Below are 26528 nucleotides of genomic sequence, written 5' to 3'. Positions count from 1 at the left end.
AAAGAATTGACATGCTGCGGAAAATACAATGCAGCGTTTCCGCTGTAATTTCCGCACCATAGGCACAGCGGATTTGGTTTTCCATAGGTTTACATGGTACTGTAAGCGTGATGAAAAACTGCCACGAATCCGCAGCGGCCAATCCGCTGCGGATCTACAGCCAAATCCGCACCATGTGCACATAGCCTAATTCTAACCCTAACCCTAATTGCAACCCTATCCCAATTCTAACCCTAACCCTAGCGCTAGCCCTAACCCTAGCCCTAACCCTAACCCTACTTCTAACCCTAACCCTAGTGGAAAAATAAAAAAAATATATATTTTATTTATTTCATTATTTTCCCTACCTGGGTGTGATAAGGGGGGCTTTATTTACTATTTTTTTTATTTTGATCACTGTGATATAACCTATCACAGTGATCAAAATGTACCTGGAACGGTGTGCGCACTGCGCATGCGCCCGCCATTTTGGAAGATGGCGGCGCCCATCGCTGAAGACGGATGGACACTGGGAGGGACACCGGGACTTGGTAAGTATGGGGGGGTGGGATCTGACAGCGGGGGGTGGGGGGGAGGCCGGGGGCAGGCGGAGGGGAGAGGAGGGCAGCGGAGCACAGAACGGAGGGGAGGAAAGACTGACAGCGGGGGCAGATCGCCGCTGTCAGTCAGTGGAGGGGTCAGATGGCGGTCTCCAGCCATGGCCGATGATATTACAGCATCGGCCATGGCTGGATTGTAATATTTCACCAAGTATCATAGGTGAAATATTACAAATTGCTCTGATTGGCTGTTGCACTTTCAGCAGCCAATCAGAGCGATCGTAGCCATGTGGGGGCAATGCCACCCCCCCTGGGCTGAAGCACCACTCTCCCTGTCCCTACAGATCTGGTGAAATTGGAGTTAACCTTTTCACCCGATCTGCAGGAACGCAATCCCTCCATCTCCATAACGCCACATAGGCATCACAGGTCGGATTGTCACCGACTTTCATGACACCTATGTGGCGTCACAGGTTGGGAAGGGGTTAAGCTTTTCTTTGGTATACCTCTAGCTTTCATACCAGAGGTAATAGCTACATTAGAACATTGCCACATTTCTCTCTTGTACAAAAGGAAAACACGTAATACTTTTCAAACATTCTCTAAAAAAGTCTCAATTATAATTGTCAGGCAAGGGGCCATGCAGTGCTAGATATCTCTAATAGTCGGACACAATATTTAAGGCTACGTTCCCACGATCAGAAAGTAGCAGCGTTTTGATGCAGCGTATTTTCGCTGTGTCTAAAGCACTATGTTCTAATCCCGCAGGTAAATCCACGTGTTCACTGAACAATGCGGATTTACTGTATCCAATACATATTGTAACGCAGCGGTAGCACACTTATGCAGTGATGAGGCAGTGACCCAACAAAGTTCCAAACAAAAGTCTCTTTAATGTGTTTTCTTCCCAGCATTAATGTCTAACTCATATTAACACAGCACATGATATCTTCCGGATCGGAGCACATATCCTCTGGATTACAGTCACTAAACACGCCAGTCCATCTCTGACCGATTGCCATGGGTGACTGCACCGCCGTGTTAGTGTCTCTTTACTCACAGCTTTACACAGTATACGATATCCTGCACATCTTGGGAACATACAGCAACCCTTACAGGTAACACCAGTCACTGCCTCACAATATCTATTGTGGAAATTTCTTTTACGGACACTAATGTCTCCGCAATAGAAATTGGCATGCTGCAGCTCGTAAACCCGCAAAACGGGTGAGTCTATGGAGCATCAAATAGAAACATAGTGGGCATGGGATTTCTATAAATCCAATCCACTGTGCTTGTACTGTAAAACATAGCTTTTGAATGCAGCATAAGTGCGCTGTGTCCAAAATGCTGCTATTTCTTATCGTGGGCACTAATCCTTAAAAGTAACTGATGATACAGAAAACTGTGCAGCTGAAGATGCACAATAGCAAAGTCTTCTCTGGGTCTGATGGAATATGTCCAGTATGGAAAGTAAAAGGTTTTGATGATGGATTGAACACTGCTCCACGAGAAGTTCAAAGCTTAAGTTTTTTTTTTTCTTACAACCCAAGTCTGCTTTACTCTTCTTTACTTTATTCCTGAGCGGACCCATGGATGTTCATATTCTGGTACCCAACCTGTAGACAAACTTGAACCATAACCTGTACCCCATTAAACACAATGTGGACCTAAACTTTGCAGGAGTAAAATCTCTCTCCTTCCCCCGGAACACTGAACATTGTAACGGTCTTCTGGGAGGAGTCCATGTTCGGCGTTTAGCACCAGACCTTGGTTTTCGTGATGGTATCTGATCTCCAATGTTCTCAAACTAACCTGAGGCCTTCACAGAACAGCAATAGTTAACTAGGAGAATAAATTACATATAGGTGGACTCAGTTTACTAATTATGTGACTTCTGGAGGCATTTTTTCAAAGAGTTTATGGATACCATCAAAAACAATAATTAAATGCACGTTATGGATGCGATTAAGGTGCAGGACAGGCGCCGCCACCTACCTGCAGAAGGGGATTTTTAAAAATATATATATACATATAATATTCATTATATAAACTAGGGGGCAAGTCACTGAGGGATCAGTGACCCATCAGAAGACATACAGATGAATAGCTAATCAGAGCACCACATGAAGACCCCCCACAGGCCCACCCCGAAGCACTATCATATCATTAACTAACAAGCGAAAATGAAGATTAAACAACAACCACAAGATGGATTTCATCAACCAGGTATCATTTCAATCAGCATAATGGCACCTACCTGACAATGTCTGTAGGTTACTGAGCAGAATTCTGCTGACAGGTTCCTTTTAAATAATAGAGTTATGTCATACAAACTAGTTAATAAATAACATTTACCAGGTGTCTACTTTACATCAGCATTTTTTAAACATATTTTTTTTTGTTAGTAAATGTGAAGATCTGAGGTTGTGGGTTGTAATAATCACATAGGCAGGTTAACGATGCAACTATTTTTTATGTCTTAACTCTATAGTTTTACAACAGCTTCAGGTAGTTGGCCAAAATACATTGTCCCCAGTCCACAAGATCCCCTCCTCGAGGCCGAGAGTCCCACTGCCCCAATACCAGGTGATACCAGGAGATACTCACTGTCTCCTGTCATCTCTCGCCAGTATAGTCTGTAGTCAGAGTCCACGTGTTAGGATTGGCAGATCGCACTAAACATAATTTAAGATGAAGTGCGATCGCAACCCGGGGTCCACCGCGCAGACACGGAAAATTGCAGCTAGTATGAACAATGGCGGAACAAGACAGCGAGTGCAAGTTAGCTGGCACTGAGTTAAATGTCACTCAGTATATAGCCCACTAGACTGTGTCAATTGCACACAGCAACAGAAAAGATGCTCTGCAGTAGAGCTGTGTCACTCGCACACAGTAACAGAGCAGCTATGGCGCTAAACACGAACCCTGTTAACTTCACAGGAGAACGCTACCCTCAATGGGACAAGGGAACAGGTAGTGGACACAAACACAGTGTGTGCTCGCACACGAACTCCTCTCCAAAGGTGCCGGAATTCTAAAGGCTTAAAGCCTGCCCTGAATTCACTCAAACTCCTCTCTGGAGGTGCCGGAATTCTAAAGACTATACGCTTGCCCTTAACACGTGCAGACAAGTCCACACTACCATTAGGTTCCACACACTCACAATACATAAATGATCTTAGCGCACCAATGGGAGCGCCAAAAATCCTTTTATAGACTGTGCCAATCAGAAAGGCCAATCCGGAGTCGGCACCATTCTAAACACTGCACCCCTCAAGGTGCTCAAAACCACATTCAAAAAATATATTACTCCTTAAGGTGCGTCACAGAAATTAGTGCAATGTGGAAGGAAAAAATGAACATTTTACTTTTTTTCACCAAAAAGTTACTTTAGTCCCAAATGTTTTATTTTTACAAGGGTAACAGGAGAAAATAGACCACAAAATTTGTTGTACAATTTCTCCTGAGTACGCTGATACCCATAGGTGGGGGAAACTAGTGTTTGGGAGCATGGCAGGGCTTGAAAAGGAAGGAGCCCCTTATGTGCCTAAATAGTGAACACATTTTTTTAAACTAGACCAATCAAGGAATGTATATAGATGTGTGGTGAGCACGTTGAACCCACAGGTGCTTCACAGAAGTTTATCAGGTAAAGCCGCAAAAGTGAAAAATCATATTTTTCCCACAAAAATGCCCATTTTTCTTTTTATTGTCACAAGGGTAACAGGAGAAAATAGCCCAAAAATATATTGTGTAATTTCTCCTGCGTATGCCAATATTCCATATGGGAAAAACTACTGTTAAGGCGCACGGCAGGGCTTGGAAGGGAAGAAGCACCATTTCAATTTTAGAGCACAAAATTGTCTGGAATCATTAGTGGACGCCATTTCGCTTTTGGAGAGCACCTGATTTGCCTAAACAGTGAAAACCATCACAAGTGACCCAATTTGTAAACTAGACCCCTCAAGGAATGTATTTAGATGTGTGATGAACACCTTGATCCCCCAGGTGCTCTCCACAAGTTTATAAAATGGAACCATAAAAATAAAAAAATCTAATTTTTCCCACAAAAATGTTGTTTTAGCTTGAAATTATTTATTTTCACAAGGATAACAGAAAAATGTAACTAAAATTTGGTATGCAATTATGCAGATACCCCATATGTGAGGGAAAACTACTGTTTGGGAGCACGGCAGGGCTGAAAATAGGAGTGACGCTTTGGAACGCAAACTTTGATAAAATGGTCTGCGGATGTCATGTTGCATTTGGAGAGCTGCTGATGTGGGAGGTTTCCACAGTATAGGCACAAGTGGCTCCATTTTGGAAAATAAACCCCTCAAGGAATTTATCTAGATGTGTTGTGAGCACTTTGAACCCACAGATGTTTCACAGAATTTTACAACGTTGATCTGAGAAATAAAAAAATATATAATTTTCCCACAAAAATGTTGTTTTAGCCCCAAAATTTTTTATTTTCACAAGGATACTAGGATAAAGTGTACCCCAAAATTTGTTGTGCAATTTCTCCTAAGTACACCGATACCCTATTTGTGGTCAAAAACTACTTTTGATGCATAGTGCAAAGCTCAGAAGGGAAGAAGCGTAATAAAGGACTTTTTCCCTTCAATTAATTTTTAATGTTCTTCCCGTATTTGTGTGGGTTTCCATTGGGTAATCCGATTTCCTCCCACACTCAAAGACATACTGATAGGGAATTTAGATTGTGAGCCACAATGGGGACAGTGCCGATAATGTCTGTAAAGCGCTGTGGAATTAATGGCGCTATATACAGGTGTTTCTCACAAAATTAGAATATCATCAAAAAGTTAATTTATTTCAGTTCTTTAATACAAAATGTGAAGCTCCTATATTATTCAAAGTCATTACAAACAGAGTAAACCATTTCAAGTGTTAATGTTGATGATTAGGGCTTACAGCCAATGAGAACCCAAAAGTCACTATCTCAGTAAATTAGAATAATTAACAAAAAACACGTGCAAAAGCATCCTAAGCATTGAAAAAAGGTCGCTTAGTCTGTTTTAGTAGGCTCCACAATCAAGGGGAAGACTGCTGACTTCACAGATGTCCAATTGGCAGTTATTGACACACTCCACTAGTCAAAAAAGGTCATTGCTAAAGAAGCTGGCTGTTCACACAGTGCTGTATCCAAGCATATTAATGGAAAGTTGAGTGAAAGGAAAAAGTGTGGTAGAAAAAGGTGCACAAGCAACCGGGATAACTGCAACCTTCAAAGGATTGTTAAGAAAAGGCCATTCAAAAATGTGAATGAGATTCAAAAGGAGTGGAGTGCTGCTGGAGTCAAGGAGTGGAGTGCTGCTTGAGTCATTGCTTCAAGAGCCACACAGATGTATCCAGGACATGGGCTACAAGTGTCGCATTCCTTGTGTCAAGCCACTCATGACCAATAGACACCACCAGAAGCGTCTTACCTGGGCCAAGGAGAAAAAGAACTGGACTGGTGCTCAGTGGTCGAAGGTGTTGTTTTCAGATGAAAGTAAATTTTGTATTTCATTTGGAAATCAAGGTCCCAGAGTCTGGAGGAAGAGTGGAGAGGCACACAATCCAAGCTGCTTGAGATCTAGTGTGAAGTTTCCACAGTCAGTGATGGTTTGGGGAGTCATGTCATCCGCTGGTGTAGGTCCACTGTGTTTTATCAAGACCAAAGTCAGCACAGCCGTCTACCAGGAAATTTTATAGCACTTCATACTTCCCTCTGCCGACAAGCTTTTTGGAGATGGAAATTTAATTCTCCAGTAGGATTTGGCACTTGTCCACACTGCCTAAAGTATCAATACCTGGTTTAAAAACAACAGTATCACTGTGCTTGATTGGCCAGCAAACTCGCTTGACCTTAACCCCATAGGGAATCTATGGGGTATTGTGAAGAGCAAAATGAGAGACACCAGACCCAACAATGCAGATGAGCTGAAGGCTGCTATCAAAGCAACCTGGGCTTTCATGACACCTCAGCATTGCCACAGGCTGATCACCTCCATGCCACAATGCATTGATGCAGTAATCGATGCAAAAGGAGCCCTGACCAAGCATTGAGTGCATTTACTGAACATACATTTCAGTAAGCCAACATTTCAGATTTTAAAATCATTTTTCAAGCTGGTGTTATAAAGTATTATAATTTACTGACATAAGGACTATTGGGTTTTCATTGACTGTAATCCATAATCATCAACATTAACAGAAATAAACACTTGAAATAGATCACTCTGTCTGTAATGACTCTATATGAGTTTCAATTTTTGTATTGAATAGCTGAAACACATTAACTTTTTGATGATATTGTAATTTTGTGCGTAGCACCTGTGAGTAAAATACATAAATATAAAAAAATAATTATTGTAGTTCAGATTTTGCTTGGATGGTTTTCTGGTGCCACGTCACATTTGCAGAGCTACTGATGTGGTAGAACAGCAGAAACCCCCATAAGTGACCTCATTTTACAAACTACACTCCTCAGTGAATTAATCTAGGTGTGCAGTAAGCATGTTGACACCACATGTGACTAACAGAATTTTATACAACTGGGTGATGGAAAAAAAATAATTACGGTAAATTTTTACTACTAAAATGTACTTTTAGCCCCAAAGTTGTAATTTTTCTAAGGGCTAGTAGGAAAAAATTTACCTCAGTTTGGGTAAAAACTTCTCTTGAGTGTGCCAATACCTTACTAATCGGGAAATACTTTTCAGGCACAGTACAAAGCTCAGACCGGAAAGAGTGTCATATATGATAGTGCAGATTTTACTGTTAGGCTATGTGCCCATGTTGCATTTTCTAAGCGTTTTTAAGCGTTTCTGCACTGCGGAAACGCTTAAAAACGCTTAGAAAACGTATCCCATTATTTTTAATGGCATTCCACAAATGTTGTGCCCATGCTGCATTTTTTTTAGCAGCGGAAACGCATCACGGAAGAGCAAGGTCTCACTTTCTTCTCAGGCGGACGGCTCCCATTTTGCCTCGGACATTTCCATCAAGACATCTGCCATGACCGGTTGACTGTCTTGTTCTGCTTCTAGTGCCAACTCTTCCTCTACTTTATCTTCTGCATGAGCCTCTGCCAAGATGGGCATTGGCAGCTCCGCTTCATTACAACTCTGGCACTGCAGCTGTAAGTCTGCAATCACCACTTCTTTCTCTTGTAGAGGACCTCTTAATGCTTCTCTGAACACTTCCACATCTTCACTTTAATGCCTTGGTCACGGATTGCCACATTGACAGGTGACCTCGGAGCTCAGACACCTCTTTCTCCCAGGCACCCACTCGGCACTTAGCAGCCTGTCTCCGAAGCTCCTCTCGCTTCATACGGGTGTAATAATTATAGGGGATAACTCAGGAGACTCTTTGCGTGGAACAAGACAACTACAGGACACAGTTTTATAAGTGGTAAAGTCTATATTATCACACGGTGATTCAAACAGGTGCAGAGAGAAACTCAAGTCCACAACACTTGGTGCAGATATCAAATGCAGCTCAGCAGTCTACAGGAAGCTTCAGAGGAAAATGCAATCACGCAGAAAGTCTATGAAGCACAATTATTCTTGAGGATACTTGACACGAATAAGTCCTTGCTTAGTCCAAAACACAGATAGATATGCTTATAAGGCAGTTCAAACAATATCTTAGCTCAACCAGGGAGGCCTGGGTAACAGTCTCAGGTTCTTGCAAAGCTAGCAAACAGCTTACATGTCCAGCAAATGCAGATGGAAGTAAACACGAGCAGCAGATGAAGGAGGATTACTGGAACTGGTGTATGCAGCAGGAACTCAGAGCAGAGTAGCAGGATAACCCCACAGGTTCACAGGAGCAGGTATATAGCCAGGGAGTCACCAGAGGTCAGGAGCTGGATGCAATGCAGAATACTCTAGTACAGACTGAAGGCTGGGGTGGAGTTTTATAGCAGGAAGACACAGTGCACATAAGACCAAAGACGCCATCTTGGAAAATGGCAGTAATGCACAAAAAGGTAATAAAAAATGTTCAGAGTCCTGACAACGGGCTTCTACTGTCTCCTGGATGCTTTTTAAGTCGCTTCATCCAACCTCTGGATTGGTTGAGCTTCCATCACTTGAGGAGGTATCTGCTTCAGAACCTACTCCTTTGGTGGCTTCCTCCACCCCTACACCCTCAGTCTTCACCTGGGACTCAGCAATAGCATCTTCGGCCCTCTCTTGGGTATCCAGGTACCCCAGCTCCTCCGCATCAGGTCCTTTGGAGCCTTCACCATCTTCCGTCATCTCACCTTTTCCTGTCTCCCCAGTCGTGGGCCTATGACAGGACTGTTCTCTGTGACCGCCGTGGATTCGCACTCAATCAGCGCTCTCCAGATTTTCCTTTCAATCAGCACCACCAACTGATGGTCAGCCGACTCCAACCTAGCGGTTGCTACGGGCAACGACACGTCACCTTCCTTCCTGATCTCTTCAGCTTCTGAAAGAGAACTCACATGGGAGGTAGAAGTTCACGACCTTCTATTATCAGCCAGAGTCACTTGAACAACTTATTTGTGGCCCTTGCTCCTCCGGCGACGGGAGGACTTGCCTTTCTTGTGGGGCTCTTCTTTACTGTACTCCCTTACTTTATCAGAGTCACAGTCACCCCCGGAGTCTGTGTCATACCCCACAGTATGGTTAACCCTCAAGTCACTCTCTAACCGGGTGTCAGCTCCACTCGTTTTATCTACCACATCAGCATCAGTCATACTGTTGTACACTTCATGGGACCTCAGGTCAGTAAGTTGAGCAGACGCATCCTTTCCTCTGGTCATCCGTATGTCCGACCCATTAGTTTTGGGAGGTATTACTGCCACCGTCGTGTCTCGAAGTTGGGCCGTCCACCATTTACCTTGGTCATGCCTTTCCTTAGGACTGTCAACTCTAGGGGGCGCATTCTCCACATTACTACCTCCCATACATATTATTTCTACTGAGGCTTTTACTTTTAACCACCAATCCCATTGGCCTTCCAAGTCCCGACCTATTACCATCGGACACAGCAATTGTGGGACTACGCCCTCTTCATGGTACATGGAAACCTCAGCCGCGTCAATGTAGAGGAGGGCTGTCAAAAGTCGTTTAACATCCTTACATGAGTCATTCGCTCTTGTCCCCATCCCAGGTGACATGGAGCGATCAGGAGGGGCCCTTAGTAAGGTCACTCTTTTCCCTGGGTCTATCAGTCCCCACACACGGTCACCAACCAGCCAGAAACGGTGCTGTCTTGATGCCCTATTGACCGAGCAATCCACAGCTTAACATGGGCTTACATAGCATAAACTTCATTTTTCCTGGCTACAGTCCGATAGCACATTCACCGCCGCCTCTTTTTGGGACTCCACCCCCTTTAGTGCAACTACACCTTTTTGGGAAACCAACCCCTTTTTGGACTCCACTCTCTTTTTTGCAACTACTTATTTTTTGGGATACAGCCTCTTTTGGTACTCCACCACTTTATAGGCAACCATCCCTGTTTGGGTCAATGCCCACTTTTAGGGACACCACCCCTTTTAGGGACACTACCCCTTCCCTGGGTTACACCCCGTGGACTCCCCTATGGTACTCTCAGGCCCCAGTTCGCACAGTACACCAATATGTCTCTGGGCTTGCACTGGCCCCTTAAGAGTTTGAACGACCTGGACCACCAATGTTTTTACGACACCTCAGCAGCTCCTGCTGGTACTGCCACAGCTCCTGCTGCAGTCATAAACCGCCTACACCTCCGACTGCCGATCACAAGCCGCTGCTGCTGCCACTGCAGCTCCAACTGCTGCAGAACCTCTTGCTGCAACTGCAGCTACTTTCCACAAGGCTCTGCATGGCTCCACACCGCAGACTTTGTGGACCCGCAGAACCACAGCAAACTTCATAACCCCACCGAGTTACAGCCAGATGCTTGTAAGCTTTGTGGACCCGCTGATCCCCAGCAAACTTCGTAACCCCGCCGAGTTACAACAATCACCTCCACATGTGCTTTCTGGACCTTTGCCCACATTCTCCACCATATGTAAGATAGCGCTTACTGAGTGTGTTGGGGAACACTCGCTTGGCAACGGGATAAACGTAGACAGGGATGTTTTTTCCACATAAACAGTCTATGCGGTTTATTTACACTTCATAAACTGCTGTGGGCCATGTTACACATCACAGACCTCATACTGTCCATAGCACTTCATAACTATACAGTTTTGACTCAGATACTTCATAGCACGTCATTAGGTTGCAGGCACTACACATGCTGGACTTTACTCCGTCCAGTTACCATGGGTGACTGCACAGTTCATTAACTGACCCCCTGTCAGTGTACACAGTTCCTCATACTCTGGGTTACCTTTCAGGAGCTCCTGTTCCACATGCTGACTCCTGTCAGTACTTTCTCTTCCAGGGAAGCTGCCGAACTGGGATCACTGTCCCGGGCAAGGCCTTGCTCACCAGGCCACCTGGCAGTCCAGATCCTCAGACGGACAGTAGCTCCCCCAATGCAGTGCCATCACAGACTCTGCATACATGGCCACTCTATGCGCTATTCAGGAAGTCCTACTCCCAGGATCTTCCAACACAGGATGTGCTATTCAGGAAGTCCTACTCCCAAGATCTTCCAACACAGACCTTCAGAACTAAGGTCTCACCATGTGCTCTTCAGGGATCCGATCCTACTCACAGGATCTCCTAACACATAGACCTTCCAGTATCTTACACACAGACCATTCAGGTCCACAAACTCTCTACCACAGAGACCATGTGACCACACCATGGACAAATTATGTACCTGTAACCACTCCCATAGGAGGTGTGTGTGGTTAGCCAGACCCGCCCAGCACTCCAGCTAACCCTGCGAGCCTCCCTTTTAGGTAAATAAACACAAATACATGTGGGACTACAGGTCCCAGAACAACCTTACTTCAGGATTACAGCGCAGACTCCCTCTGCGACACATACCAGCCATTTACAATCCTGCCAGTCACTATTTCACCATCATAATTACAGATATGCCTCCATGCGCATCCCGAGGAGCACCTACAGCGCCCCCTGTCATGGTTCCCAATGGCAAGGGAACGTCAGAGAACATAAATAACAGAACAGCTCTTGGGTGATGGAATCTCGAGCTGACCGTGAGCTAAACCTGTCACACAACTAACAGTGGCCGGGTGGCGTACCTACGTTTTATCCCTAGACGCCTAGCGCCAGCCGGAGGACTAACTAACCCTAATAGAGGAAAAGACAGACCTGGCTTACCTCTAGGGAAATTCCCCCAAAATGGAGACAGAAGCCCCCCACATATATTGACGGTGAGTTCAGAGGAAATGACATACGCAGTATGAAGGTAGGTTCAGCAAAGCGAGGTCCGCTTACTAGATAGCAAGAAGATACAATAGGGAACTTCACGGTCAGCTGAAAACCCTATTAAAATACCATCCCGAAATTACTTTAAGACTCATGTGTCAACTCATGACACCGGAGTGGCAATTTCGGCCCACAAGAGCTTCCAGCTACAGAAAAATAACATAACTGTGAACTGGAACAAAAATGCAAAACAAACTTAGGACTAAGAGTCCAACTTAGCTGATAGTAGTCTAGAAGCAGGAACATGCAACAGAAAGGCTCTGGTTACATTGATGGCCGGCACTAGAATAACTGAGCAGCAAAGCTAAATAGGATACACCCATATCCTGATGGAAAGAGGTGAATAGAGAAAGTGAAGCACACAAGTCCAGTACCACCAGTGACCACCGGGGGAGCCCAAAAACCAAATTCACAACAGTACCCCCCCCTCAAGGAGGGGGCACCGAACCCTCACAAGAACCACCAGGGCGATCAGGATGAGCCCTATGAAAGGCACGGACCAAATCAGAGGCATGAACATCAGAGGCTGTCACCCAAGAATTATCCTCTTGACCGTAGCCCTTCCACTTGACCAGATACTGAAGTTTCCGTCTGGAAACACGGGAGTCCAAGATCTTCTCCACAACGTACTCCAATTCACCCTCAACCAACACCGGAGCGGGAGGCTCAACGGAAGGCACAACCGGTACCTCATACCTGCGCAACAATGACCGATGGAAGACATTATGGATAGAAAAAGATGCTGGGAGGTCCAATCGAAAGGACACGGGGTTAAGAATCTCCAAAATCTTATACGGGCCGATGAACCGAGGCTTAAACTTAGGAGAAGAAACCCTCATAGGGACAAAACGAGAAGACAACCACACCAAGTCCCCAACACGAAGACGAGGACCAACACGACGACGGCGGTTAGCAAAATGCCGAGTCTTCTCCTGGGACAACTCCAAATTGTCCACCACCTGTCCCCAAATCCGATGCAACCTATCCACCACAGTATCCACTCCAGGACAATCCGAAGACTCCACCTGACCGGAAGAAAAATGAGGATGAAACCCCGAATTGCAAAAGAAAGGAGAAACCAAAGTGGCAGAACTAGCCCGATTATTGAGGGCAAACTCCGCCAACGGCAAAAAGGCAACCCAGTCATCCTGATCCGCAGACACAAAACACCTCAAATAAGTCTCCAAGGTCTGATTAGCTCGCTCAGTCTGGCCATTAGTCTGAGGATGGAACGCAGACGAAAAAGACAAATCAATGCCCATCCTAGCACAGAACGCCCGCCAAAATCTAGACACGAACTGGGTCCCCCTGTCAGAAACGATATTCTCCGGAATACCATGCAAGCGAACCACATTTTGAAAAAACAGAGGAACCAACTCGGATGAGGAAGGCAACTTAGGCAAGGGCACCAAATGAACCATCTTTGAAAAACGGTCACACACCACCCAGATGACAGACATTTTCTGAGAAACAGGAAGATCAGAAATAAAATCCATAGAGATGTGAGTCCAAGGCCTCTTCGGAATAGGCAAAGATAACAACAATCCGCTGGCCCGAGAACAACAAGGCTTGGCCCGAGCACAAACATCACAAGACTGCACAAAAACTCGTACATCTCGAGACAGGGAAGGCCACCAGAAGGACCTAGCCACCAAATCCCTGGTACCAAAGATCCCGGGATGACCTGCCAACACAGAAGAATGAACCTCCGAGATGACTCTACTGGTCCAATCATCAGGAACAAACAGTCTACCAGGCGGGCAACGATCAGGTCTATCCGCCTGAAACTCCTGCAAAGCCCGTCGCAGGTCTGGGGAAACAGCAGATAATATCACCCCATCCTTAAGGATACCGGTAGGTTCAGAATCACCAGGGGAATCAGGCTCAAAACTCCTAGAAAGGGCATCCGCCTTCACATTTTTAGAACCTGGTAAGTATGAGACCACAAAATTAAACCGAGAGAAAAACAACGACCAGCGCGCCTGTCTAGGATTCAGGCGCCTGGCAGACTCAAGATAAATCAAATTCTTGTGATCGGTCAATACCACCACCTGATGTCTAGCCCCCTCAAGCCAATGACACCACTCCTCAAAAGCCCACTTCATAGCCAAAAGCTCCCGATTACCAATATCATAATTTCGCTCGGCGAAAATTTTCGAGAAAAGAACGCACAAGGTCTCATCACGGAGCAGTCGGAACTTTTCTGCGACAAGACCGCCCCAGCTCCGATCTCGGAAGCATCGACCTCAACCTGAAAAGGAAGAGTAACATCAGGCTGACGCAACACAGGGGCGGAAGAAAAGCGGCGCTTAAGCTCCCGAAAGGCCTCCACAGCAGCAGGGGACCAATCAGCAACATCAGCACCCTTTTTGGTCAAATCAGTCAAAGGTTTAGCAACATCAGAAAAACCAGTTATAAATCGACGATAAAAATTAGCAAATCCCAAAAATTTTTGAAGGCTCTTAAGAGAAGAAGGTTGCGTCCAATCACAAATAGCCCGAACCTTGACAGGATCCATCTCAATGGAAGAGGGGGAAAAAATGTACCCCAAAAAAGAAATCTTTTGAACCCCAAAAATACACTTAGAACCCTTCACACACAAGGAATTAGCCCGCAAAACCTGAAAAACCCTCCTGACCTGTTGGACATGAGAATCCCAGTCATCCGAAAAAATCAAAATATCATCCAGATACACGATCATAAATTTATCCAAATATTCACGGAAAATGTTATGCATAAAGGACTGAAAGACTGAAGGGGCATTTGAAAGACCAAAAGGCATTACTAAATACTCAAAATGGCCCTCGGGCGTATTAAATGCGGTTTTCCACTCATCCCCCTGCTTAATTCGCACCAAATTATACGCCCCACGGAGATCAATCTTAGAGAACCACTTAGCCCCTTTTATTCGAGCAAACAAATCAGTCAGCAGTGGCAGAGGATACTGATATTTGACTGTAATTTTATTCAAGAGTCGATAATCAATACACGGCCTCAAAGAGCCATCTTTTTTAGATACAAAGAAAAAACCGGCTCCTAAGGGAGATGAAGAAGGACGAATATGTCCCTTTTCCAGGGACTCCTTAATATATTCTCGCATAGCAGCATGTTCAGGTACAGATAGATTAAATAAACGACCCTTTGGAAATTTACTGCCCGGAATCAGATCTATGGTACAATCGCAATCTCTGTGAGGAGGTAGTGAACCAAGCTTAGGCTCCTCAAAAACATCACGATAATCAGACAAAAATTCCGGAATCTCAGAGGGAATAGATGACGAAATGGAAACCAAAGGTACGTCCCCATGAGCCCCCTGACATCCCCAGCTTAACACAGACATTGCTTTCCAGTCAAGGACTGGGTTATGAGATTGTAACCATGGTAATCCGAGCACCAAAACGTCATGTAGATTGTACAACACAACGAAGCGAATCATCTCCTGATGGTCTGGATTCATACGCATAGTCACTTGTGTCCAGTATTGTGGTTTATTACTAGCCAATGGTGTGGAGTCAATACCCTTCAGAGGTATAGGAACTTCCAGAGGCTCTAGATCAAACCCACAGCGCCTGGCAAAGGACCAATCCATTAGACTCAAAGCGGCGCCAGAGTCGACATAGGCATCCGCGGTAATTGACGATAATGAACAAATCAAGGTCACAGACAGAATAAACTTAGACTGTAAAGTGCCAATTGAAATAGACTTATCAAGCTTTTTTGTACGTTTAGAGCATGCTGATATAACATGAGTTGAATCACCACAATAGAAGCACAACCCATTTTTTCGCCTAAAATTCTGCCGTTCGCTTCTGGACAGAATTCGATCACATTGCATATTTTCTGGAGCCTTCTCAGAAGACACCGCCAAATGGTGCACAGGTTTGCGCTCCCGCAAACGCCGATCAATCTGAATAGCCATTGTCATGGACTCATTCAGACCTGTAGGTGCAGGGAACCCCACCATAACATCTTTAATGGCATCAGAGAGACCCTCTCTGAAATTCGCCGCCAGGGCGCACTCATTCCACTGAGTAAGCACAGACCATTTACGAAATTTTTGGCAGTACATTTCAGCTTCATCTTGCCCTTGAGATAGGGCCATCAAGGCTTTTTCAGCCTGAATCTCTAAGTTAGGTTCCTCATAAAGCAACCCCAAAGCCAGAAAAAACGCATCCACATTGAGCAACGCAGGATCCCCGGGTGCCAATGCAAATGCCCAGTTTTGAGGGTCACCCCGCAACAAGGAAATTACTATCTTAACCTGCTGTGCGGGATCTCCAGCGGAGCGAGATCTCAGGGAAAGAAATAATTTACAATTATTTTTGAAATTCAGGAAACGAGATCTATCCCCGGAGAAAAATTCTGGTATAGGAATACTAGGTTCAGATATAGGAGCATGAATAACAAAATCCTGTAAATTTTGAACCTTCGTAGCAAGATTATTCAGACCTGTAGCCAAACTCTGAGGATCCATTTTAATCAGGTGAGATCAGAGCCATTCAAGGATTAGAAGGAGAGAGAGAGACAAAGGCTGCAATAAGAGCAGAAATGCAACTGAGTCAACTAAAAAGCAAGCTCAGAAGAGAAAAAAAAAAAAAATCTGCAGACTTCTTTTTCTCTCCTTTCTTCTGCCAACGGTTTTAACCCTTGGCCGGCCATACTGTCATGGTTCCCAATGGCAAGGGAACGTCAGAGAACATAAATAACAGAACAGCTCTTGGGTGATGGAATCTCGAGCTGACCGTGAGCTAAACCTGTCACACAACTAACAGTGGCCGGGTGGCGTACCTACGTTTTATCCCTAGACGCCTAGCGCCAGCCGGAGGACTAACTAACCCTAATAGAGGAAAAGACAGACCTGGCTTACCTCTAGGGAAATTCCCCCAAAATGGAGACAGAAGCCCCCCACATATATTGACGGTGAGTTCAGAGGAAATGACATACGCAGTATGAAGGTAGGTTCAGCAAAGCGAGGTCCGCTTACTAGATAGCAAGAAGATACAATAGGGAACTTCACGGTCAGCTGAAAACCCTATTAAAATACCATCCCGAAATTACTTTAAGACTCATGTGTCAACTCATGACACCGGAGTGGCAATTTCGGCCCACAAGAGCTTCCAGCTACAGAAAAATAACATAACTGTGAACTGGAACAAAAATGCAAAACAAACTTAGGACTAAGAGTCCAACTTAGCTGATAGTAGTCTAGAAGCAGGAACATGCAACAGAAAGGCTCTGGTTACATTGATGGCCGGCACTAGAATAACTGAGCAGCAAAGCTAAATAGGATACACCCATATCCTGATGGAAACAGGTGAATAGAGAAAGTGAAGCACACAAGTCCAGTACCACCAGTGACCACCGGGGGAGCCCAAAAACCAAATTCACAACAGCCCCCTACCTGTAACAAGGGTCACTGCATCACAGTATATACTCGTGTATAAGCCGAGTTTTTCAACAAATTTTTTTCTGCTGAAAACACTCACCTCGGCTTATACACGAATCACAGTACAGAAATCCGGAAGGGAAAGAGGGGGGGTGGCGGAGCAGCAGGTGCCAGGAGCCGGCGCACACATCATACTCACCTACTTGCGCACACTCGGTGCTGGCACTGCATCTCGCTCCAGCTGCCGGCGCCTGCCTGCAGTTCTTCCTGTGCTCATCGGTCACGTGGTACCGCTCATTAAAGGGAAACTGTCACCCCCAAAATGGAAGGTGAGCTAAGCCCACCAGCATCAGGGGCTTATCTACAGCATTCTGGAATGCTGTAGATAAGCCCCTGATGTATCCTAAAAGATGAGAAAAAGAGGTTAGATTATACTCACCCAGGGGCAGTCCCGGTCCGGTTCTGGTCCGATGGGCGTTGCGGTCCGGTCCAGCGCCTCCTATTTTCATCAGATGACGTCCTCTTCTGGTCTTCACACTGCGTCTCTGGCGCAGACGTACTTTGTGTGCCCTGTTGAGGACAGAGAAAAGTACTGCAGTGCGCAGGCACCGGGCCTCTCTGACCTTTCCCGGAGCCTGCACACTACAGTACTTTGCTCTGGCCGGAACGAGATGCAGTGCCAGCACCCAGGGCGCATAGGTAGGTGAGTATAATGTTTGGTTTTGCTTTTTTTTCAAAAGGAAACATGCACATGGATAGGGGATAAGGAGGCATGCAAACAGGGACAGAACTGGGAGTCATGTATACAGGGACAGAACGGGGGAGGCATTCATGCCAGGACAGGTAAGGGGGAGGCATGCATACAGGGATGGAACGGGGGAGGCATGCAGACAGGGGCAGGGATGGGGAGGCATTCATACCAGGACAGGGAAATGGGAGGCATTCATACAATGACAGGGACAGGGGAGGCATGCAGAAAGGGGCAGGGACAGGGAGGCATTCATACCAGGACAGGGAAGGGGGAGGCATGCATACAGGGACAGGGGAGGCATGAAGACAGGGACAGGGGTGGGGAGGCATTCATCCTAGGACAGGGTAGGGGGGCCATGTATAGCAAGACAGGGATGAGGGGACAATGTATACCCAGCTTATACACGAGTCAATAAGCTTACCCAGTTTTCCGTGGCAAAAGTAGGTGCCTCGGCTTATGCTCGGGTCGGCTTATACTCAACTATATATGGTATATATTTTATTACTATTATTTTGTGCTTTTTTTATATTTGTAGAAATTTTTTTACTTTTTTTTATTTTGTTGCTTAGTGCTTTTATGGGACTTTCACTTTTAGCAGTCTGATCGCTGGTATAAAGCATTGCAATGCACTGGCATTGCAATGCTTTATGACTGTCAGTTCTGCACTGACACACAACTTGTTAGGCCATGCTCTGAGCTAGCCTAGTGACCCGGGGGTCATTATGAAGACATCGGGTCACATGGCAATTATTGGGCCTTCACGATGACATCACAGGTACGCCCATTGGAGGGGATAGGGATGCTATGATGTTAGTTGAGCACCCGGCAGCGATTGCATGCACACAGATGCTGTCAGCGCAAAATCTCCATTACGTGCCCAGTACGTTCGAGGTTGGGAAATCATTCCCTTCCATGATGTACTGGGTATGTCCAAGGTCAGGAAGGGTTTAATTATTCTGAGACACACAATTACACAAATACTTCTAGCAAGTTAAAAAGTAACAGATTTGATCATAAAGGTTCCAACTGTAGGCTCTGTTAATATTGGTGCTGCAATCAGTTGGGTGGCTACAGTATTTGATATCAAGAATAGCACACATAGTCCGCAGAGGTATTCTTGTAGTTAAACATGACAGATCCTATTGTCAGTCAAGGATATGAAACGAGTTTTCTTAGGATCTATGTGAAACATATAATTTATCCTCTAAAAATGGATACCATAGGGGTAATGAGTACATCGCTAAATTAAAAAGTATGTATAAACGCTGAAAATGGCAGGTATAATAGTCCCCAAGTTACCAAGAGTCATCATACTATGGTGCATGGGAATTCTGTGTTTTGCAGTGTGCGTTTTCTTTTATGATTGGGTTGCTTTTCCCATTTTCCAGGCAGCTTTCAAGGTACAGAAAATGAGTTGGAATGAATCACTCAGACGCAAAAGCACAAAACTGGCATCTGAAAACCTTTTATACTCATTCTGTAATATAGGAAATGAAGACTCTCAAGAAGAAGTAATAAAAAAAAACAGAATAAAGAAAGCATACAATTTTATTTGACATATAACACAGAAACACATTTCCGTGGAGAGCAATCCCTAAAGCTATTTTTTGCAGAAGCTAATTTCATGATAGGGACTTGCTAAAGCTGTATAAGCAATTTCCACATAGTTCCCATGTCTCGTTTTGTAGTAAATAGGTCAAGAAATTGATATTTATTTTTAGAAAGTTTTCCTATCCTCAATAGAGCAAAGCATTAAATACTATTTAATTTCATATTTACAGCTTTTGCTGCCCTTCAGAGTGTGTTTATATTGAGCAGATAACGGAACAAGCAATTAAGAGACTTGGCTACAGAAAGCCAATTCTGTTTCATGTCTGCACTACATATTTAATGATCAGAAGTATAAAAATCGTACAAGGCACGAAAATGGTCACACTAAGTATTCCAATACCCAGCCTAACTGGTGGGTCTCCTGACATGAGGTTACTACCTCATATACCAGGCATCTGGGTCAGGTCAGAAGCCCTGCGGGGTGGGCCACGAATTTGGATTCCGGCATGGTCAGCGTTTCACAAATGTGTGAATTTGGCTTTAGGAAACTCATGTTGTCATACATGTTTAATAATGTCTAATTAAAGAATTGTAACTGTCCTATTTAAGAGCTTCCAGATGAAGCAACCCAACATAGCATTTTATTGTGTTACATGCCATGATACTACAAACGTTTGCACGTCATTTAAACCCTAACACAACAATAAAAAAAGTTTGCTGCATTATGTAACACATGAACATCAAGCTAAAGTTAGAATTTGTCCATATTTACACAATGTGATCAAGTCGCAGCTTTTGCAGCAATTTTGGTGACACTGCCGCATTTTATTGCAGTTTTTGAAAATCGCTTCAAAAATGTGGACATGACTGTGATAAACATTCACAGAGTTTAAGGAATGCTACTCTTCATCATGAATCTGACGAACAAGGGTTGCCATGCTCCATCCTATTCCCATTTAACTCCAGGACTGGGCAAAAATGGCATAAAAGCACCAAAAGCCTCGCGTTACGCAAAAATGTTGAGACTTTTCAAACTTGTTCCGCATGTTTTCCGGAGTAGACGCTTTGATGAATCGGAGCCATATTCTCTTCCATGTCTACACTCTGGAGAACGAATGAAAGGTAGTGTAATAGGATAAGACTACAGAAAGATTATTTTGCTACTATAGACATTCTACCAATTACAGAAAGCATACAGCCAGTTAGTACCCTGGTATAAAATATGATGAGTAGTTTATGAAAATTAGACAATTGTTATGTCAGCAACCAGATACACCCTGATAAACTTCAAGTCTGTCTCAGTAGTAAATTTTCCTTTACCTTATTGTATTCATCAGCCCCAACACAAGAACTTACCAATTTCAGCTCCAAGAGAGGAATTCAGTATAGCTCCGGCAGATGAAACAACAGCACAAGTAGAGAATCCTTTTGGGTACAGTTTATTTAGTGGTCTTTGGGGAAAGTACTTTTCCCATCCCAAGTTTGAGAATGGGGGCTCTTTACCATCCAACGTTCTTACATGAGCTCTCTTTTTCAGGATGCAGAGAAGTTCTGCTGCACTCAATTTTCTTGAGTTCTGCTTTCCTGAGAAGCTGACTCCAAGCTTGTTTGCTCTTAGATACTCTCTCCTAGCTTTCTGCAAGCGAGGTGTCAGCAATTTGGATGAAACATTGCCTTTCCACAACTTTTGAAGAAATGATTTGGACATAGATGAAGAAAAACCATTCCACTCATCCGACTCCTCAGGCATATGCTGTCTTGCGCGCCGTATACTCCTTCGTACTTTTCTGTGCCTAGAATGTGAGTTTTGATGATATCCTGGAGCCATGTTGGAGTTTCCATGGACAAGGGATTTCTTTTTCTTTTTTGACATGATAAACTCATCTTCGCTTTCAAAGTAATTTTCTACATCGGCTATAGTTTTAAGACTACCTGGGCCGGACTTAAATGAGTTCAAAATGTCTTCATTAACAAGACTATTATCATCAATGCCATAGGATAGTGAAGGGTCCGAAAGAGCCCCCATGATTGCCCTCTGCTTTCCTTGCATAGGCAGGAGTTTTTTATCCTCTAAGTAAGAGAATGCACTTGGCACTGGTTCCACTGAGTTGCTGTCTGTAAAGTAGATGAAGATCACCAGAAACACTAAGCCCCAAGCACAGATTCCAAATAGCATTAGTTGTTTCCATTGTTTTAGGTTAGGTTTCATGGCTTGGTCTACTTTGGCTTCTCGGTTCTGTGTACTTGAACTTGAAAACTAATCTGTGACCTGTGAAAATAAAGCAATGTATTCAGAATAGTTGCAGAAAGATAAATGCCACCGTGAAAGATATAATGCAATAATCACTGATGTGACAGGTGTTCAGTGCATTAAAGTACAGTACAAGAAGGGACTAGCAGAATGTGACAAGATTCAGAGGAAAAAAAAACCCCGTAAAATTGAATACTTTATTGGATAACAAAAATGAAGAAAAAAAAAATGCAAAAACCCTATCTACTAAGTCAGTACTGCAGGGGAGAAAAATGTAATCCCCTGTATTAGTTTATAATTAGTGCTGGAACAAATGCCGCACATCCAGTCATTTAGATATCAATAATCAAGGTGATTAAACAATTGTGATACCAAATATTTGCTATAAGGGTGTACGGATATGGGTGAAATATCCCTACAAGCTACAAAAAATGTCCCTTAGAAATAATCCTACCTAGATGCGGAGGTTGGCACCCTAGGAGAAATGGCGAGAATGGCGCCCCCGCTCGTGCGATGACGCAGCCCTATCTTTTGTGTATCTTCACACTGCCATGTTGTTATCCTTACTCTCCTGATGAACCCAAGCATGTGGGGGAAACGCGTCGAGAGGTGTTTTGGAGATTCTTTTTCGCCCTAAGTCATTTCTTGAGCCACTATACCTGGATTAGCAATCAGCTGTGGACAATGAATGCAGCAGATGAGTATACTATTATCATTGTTATTATATTTTTGCACTAACTGCATTTTCCACTTTGCTGAGTTTAGCAGCTAATGACAATTATTTATCCAGGTGTATGTTGTGGCGTTTTTGCTATATGTATGGTATATGTATTGGATTTATGTAATTATCAGTCAGTCTAACATTAGTGCTGGTGGCACATCGTACATGGATGAGATTATCAGCCAGCTTAGGGTACTGTCACACAGTGGCACTTTGGTCGCTACGACGGCATGATCCGTGACGTTCCAGCGATATCCATACGATATCGCTGTGTCTGACACGCTACTGCGATCATGGACCCCGCTGAGAATCGTACGTCGTAGCAGATCGTTTGAAACCTTATGCGTTCGCTTGTAACCAGGGTAAACATCGGGTTACTAAGCGCAGGGCCGCGCTTAGTAACCCGATGTTTACCGTGGTTACCAGCGTAGAAGTAAAAAAAAAAAAAACGTACATACTCACATTCCGGTGTCCTTCAGGTCCCTTGTCGTCTGCTTCCCGCTCTGACTGACTGCCGGCCGGAAAGTAAGAGCAGATGACAGCGGTGCCGTCACCGCTGTGATCTGCTTTCACTTTACGGCGGCACTCAGTCAGAGCGGGAAGCAGACGACAAGGGACCTGACGGACACTGGAATGTGAGTATGTACGGTTTTTGTTTTTTACATTTTACGCTGGTAACCAGGGTAAACATCGGGTTACTAAGCGCGGCCCTGCGCTTAGTAACCCGATGTTTACCCTGGTTACCCGGGACCTCGGCATCGTTGGTCGCTGGAGAGCGGTCTGTGTGACAGCTCTCCAGCGACCACACAACGACTTTCCAACGATCACGGCCAGTTCGTATCGCTGGTCGTGATCGTTGGAAAGTTGCAGAGTGTGACAGTACCCTAAGGTCTGCAGCTTTAATTTATTTTCATCATATGCAGTGATATCATATTTAGGATATCTATCCTTGGTCTTACATCACATTTTGGGGGGAGGGCCAGAGTTGCTACATAACTGGTATCACATATCATCACACGCTATTACCAGCCCTCTGGCCTTCTGTTTCTTATCCTATCCCTTATAGGGAGAAGGTAGGAGACCAGGGATAGTCATCGCACGAGCGGGGGCGCCATTTCGCCATTTCTCCTAGGGTGCCAACCTCCGCATCTAAATGACTGGATGTGCGGCATTTGTTCCAGCACTAATTATAAACTAATACAGGGGATTACATTTTTCTCCCCTGAAATACTGACTTAGTAGATAGGTTTTTTGCATTTTTTTATTATTTTGTTTTTTTCATTTTTCTTATCCAATAAAGTATTCAATTTTACGGGGGTTTTTCTGTTGTAAATTATTGTTTTTCCCTTGGCTAAATTATTAGTGCAGTAAGCCCCAAGATTCAGAGGAAGAAAACCATATTACATAACGTTATCTTTCAGATATCCTACTAAGCAGTGAAGGTAGCCAAGTCACAAAATGTACATATAAAGGATTATGGATGCTTTCCTTCTATGAAATGCTATATCCATTAATTAGCATTAGATAGCATTCATACATTTGATTTACGTAAGGATTTTGCCTTCTATTAATGGAGACAGATAGGAAATTGTTCCGCCTAAGGGCAAGTGCAGATGAACGTGTTTTCAGTCCAAGTGCGTTCCGACAAAACATCGTATCACACCTAAACTAATGTTATGCTATGTGGCTGTGCACATGTTCGATTTTTTTCCTCAATCCGACACTGTCAGAGGAAAAAAAAAATCACCGCACACCCGAGTTTGATCCAATATCACACTCGGCGATGCAAGTCAATAAGTACCTAGGAAACATCGGCCTGTGGTCGGACGACATCTGGGTTCTGTCTGATTTCCATGGCCTCAAAGAATGGAGAAATTGTTTTCTCCATCTTCTCCTCATCCGAGAGAACTGGAGCACACTATGATCAGACTCTGATCAGAGAGTGATTAGTTTAATTGAACCAATTCTCTCGGATGACCATAGTCTCAGCCTGTAAGAAATTCTGACAACTATTAATAATAATAATAATAATAATCTTTATTTATATAGCGACAACTGATTTACATTCATTTGTTTCATTCAGCACAGAAAGGAACTAGCAGATGTGCAGTAAATATTTTACTAGAATGTCCGGCTTATCAATTAACCAATATAATTAATAATGTATATACTTTTGTTAGCATAGAAATTACAATGCTTTCAATTGTGGTCACATTTTAGCATTGTTTTATAAGGCTTATTCACCGTCACTGTATCTCCTTGTTTTGTAATTCTATCCAGTAATCTTGGAAAAGGAATATATTGAAACATCTGAACTAGGTCATCTGAAAGAAAATGTATATTTTATTTATGAAGCTACTAATTATGGGTTTTATGAGTGCTGCTTAATAGTGAGGAGCAAATATACTCGTTGCTCGGGTTTTCCCGAGCACGCTTGGGTGGTCTCCGAGTATTTGTTAGTGTTCGGAGATTTTGTTTTTGTTGATTCAGCTGCTTGATTTACAGCTACTAGCCAGCCTGACTACATGTTGGGGTTGCCTGGTTGCTAGGGAATTCCCACATGTAATCAAGCTGTCTAGTAGTTGCAAATTATTCAGCTGCGGCAAGGAAAATTAAATCTCCGAACACTATCAAATACTCGGAGACCACACGAGCGTGCTCGGGAAAACCTGAGCAATGAGTATATTCACTCATCACTACTGCTTAACCATTTACTGCCTTTTACTTTTTGACATTCACTTTATTTAAATGTTTTTCTCCACTTCTCAAGCAGCAGCTTGAATGACAGCTGAGGCCAACAGCACTGGTGCTCCGCTGGCCTAAGATATGCGCGTTTATGATTCTGCTATATGTGGTGGCCTTGCCTCTACAATGCGGGATGCATGAGTAGGCTGGAGAGAGGTGGTGGGGATTAGAAGCTAGCTACATGCTCCAGCACTTCTGATCAGACTTGCTGCAGGGCTTACAAGCTCAGAAAGAGCATGGAAGCACTGAGCATGTTTGGTCACCAGTCGCAGACAGCAATGATAGCCAATCCCTTTGGCAATGAGAAGTAAATACTAAAACATATGTTATATTTAAATCTATAAAGTAAATTTGCAAAGTCTAATTAAACATACCTATGTAAGAAGTTGGGGGATACCCTTTAAAAGAAATGTATCACTAAAATTGTTTTGATACATATGCTAGGTTTTACTTTCTGAATGTAGATTTTTTTTTTCTGTGAATTACTAAGCTGACATTTTTTTTTATCTGCTCCTCCCATCAGTCAACAACATTCTGTGATACTGTATGCTTTTTAGTAGTCACATGGACCATAGATAAACGGGATCTGGAGATGACTTTAGAGCCAACCATCCAGAAGTCCCAGGACAGTCTACAAAAATAAAGATAAAGACAAAACACACGGCACTCAAGGATCCTGTGTGGTGCCCAAGTTAAGTTTTCCAGCCCGTCAATCCAATGAGCAGCCCCCGGGATTACTCCACACAGCGTGACGGACCGGACGTCTATAAGTGCCATATGCAGCGGCGGATACACGCCCTCCTTCTCTCTTCAAGGATCTGAGACGCTCCAGGTGCGCTTTCCATCCCGGGTTGCCTAGGCTCATATACCTCATTGTCCTATGCTTCCAGTTTTGTTAAGGATATTTCTGATGAAGGTCTTGTGATTTGACCGAAAACGTTTAAATAATCTTTGAACTGGATGCACAAATAAATGGGATGTTCACTTTTTTCATCTGAAAGAAACCATTTGAGTGCCAAGTGATTTATTACTAGTCTACAAAAATAAGGCATTTTTTTGCTCTGTCCGTAAAAAAATTTCAAGGGTCAGTGATTTTAGTTTACGTTTACGAAACTAATACATATTTATTTCACTATAACTATCCTCATTTTATAGTTTATGGTGAATCCAGCTGATGTCTCAATATCGGAATAATGGGCTGTAGAC

General features: G+C 43.9%; 1 protein-coding gene across 1 annotated transcript in view; it reads right to left on the bottom strand.

Moving 5' to 3' along the window:
* Positions 1 to 26528, bottom strand: part of ST6GAL2 (ST6 beta-galactoside alpha-2,6-sialyltransferase 2) — a 243964-nt gene that overhangs the window by 57287 nt on the left and 160149 nt on the right. Inside the window, exon 3 of the mRNA XM_077296601.1 lies at positions 20962 to 21874. Coding sequence (XP_077152716.1) covers positions 20962 to 21814 — 853 coding nt within the window. The 5' untranslated portion in view covers positions 21815 to 21874. The remainder of the gene's footprint in view (positions 1 to 20961; positions 21875 to 26528) is intronic.

This window comes from Ranitomeya variabilis, chromosome 3 (assembly GCF_051348905.1).
Source record: "Ranitomeya variabilis isolate aRanVar5 chromosome 3, aRanVar5.hap1, whole genome shotgun sequence".
Taxonomy (NCBI): Eukaryota; Metazoa; Chordata; class Amphibia; order Anura; family Dendrobatidae; genus Ranitomeya; species Ranitomeya variabilis.
The sequence above is the reverse complement of the archived record's forward strand: the minus strand, read 5'-3'. Positions and strand labels throughout refer to the sequence as shown.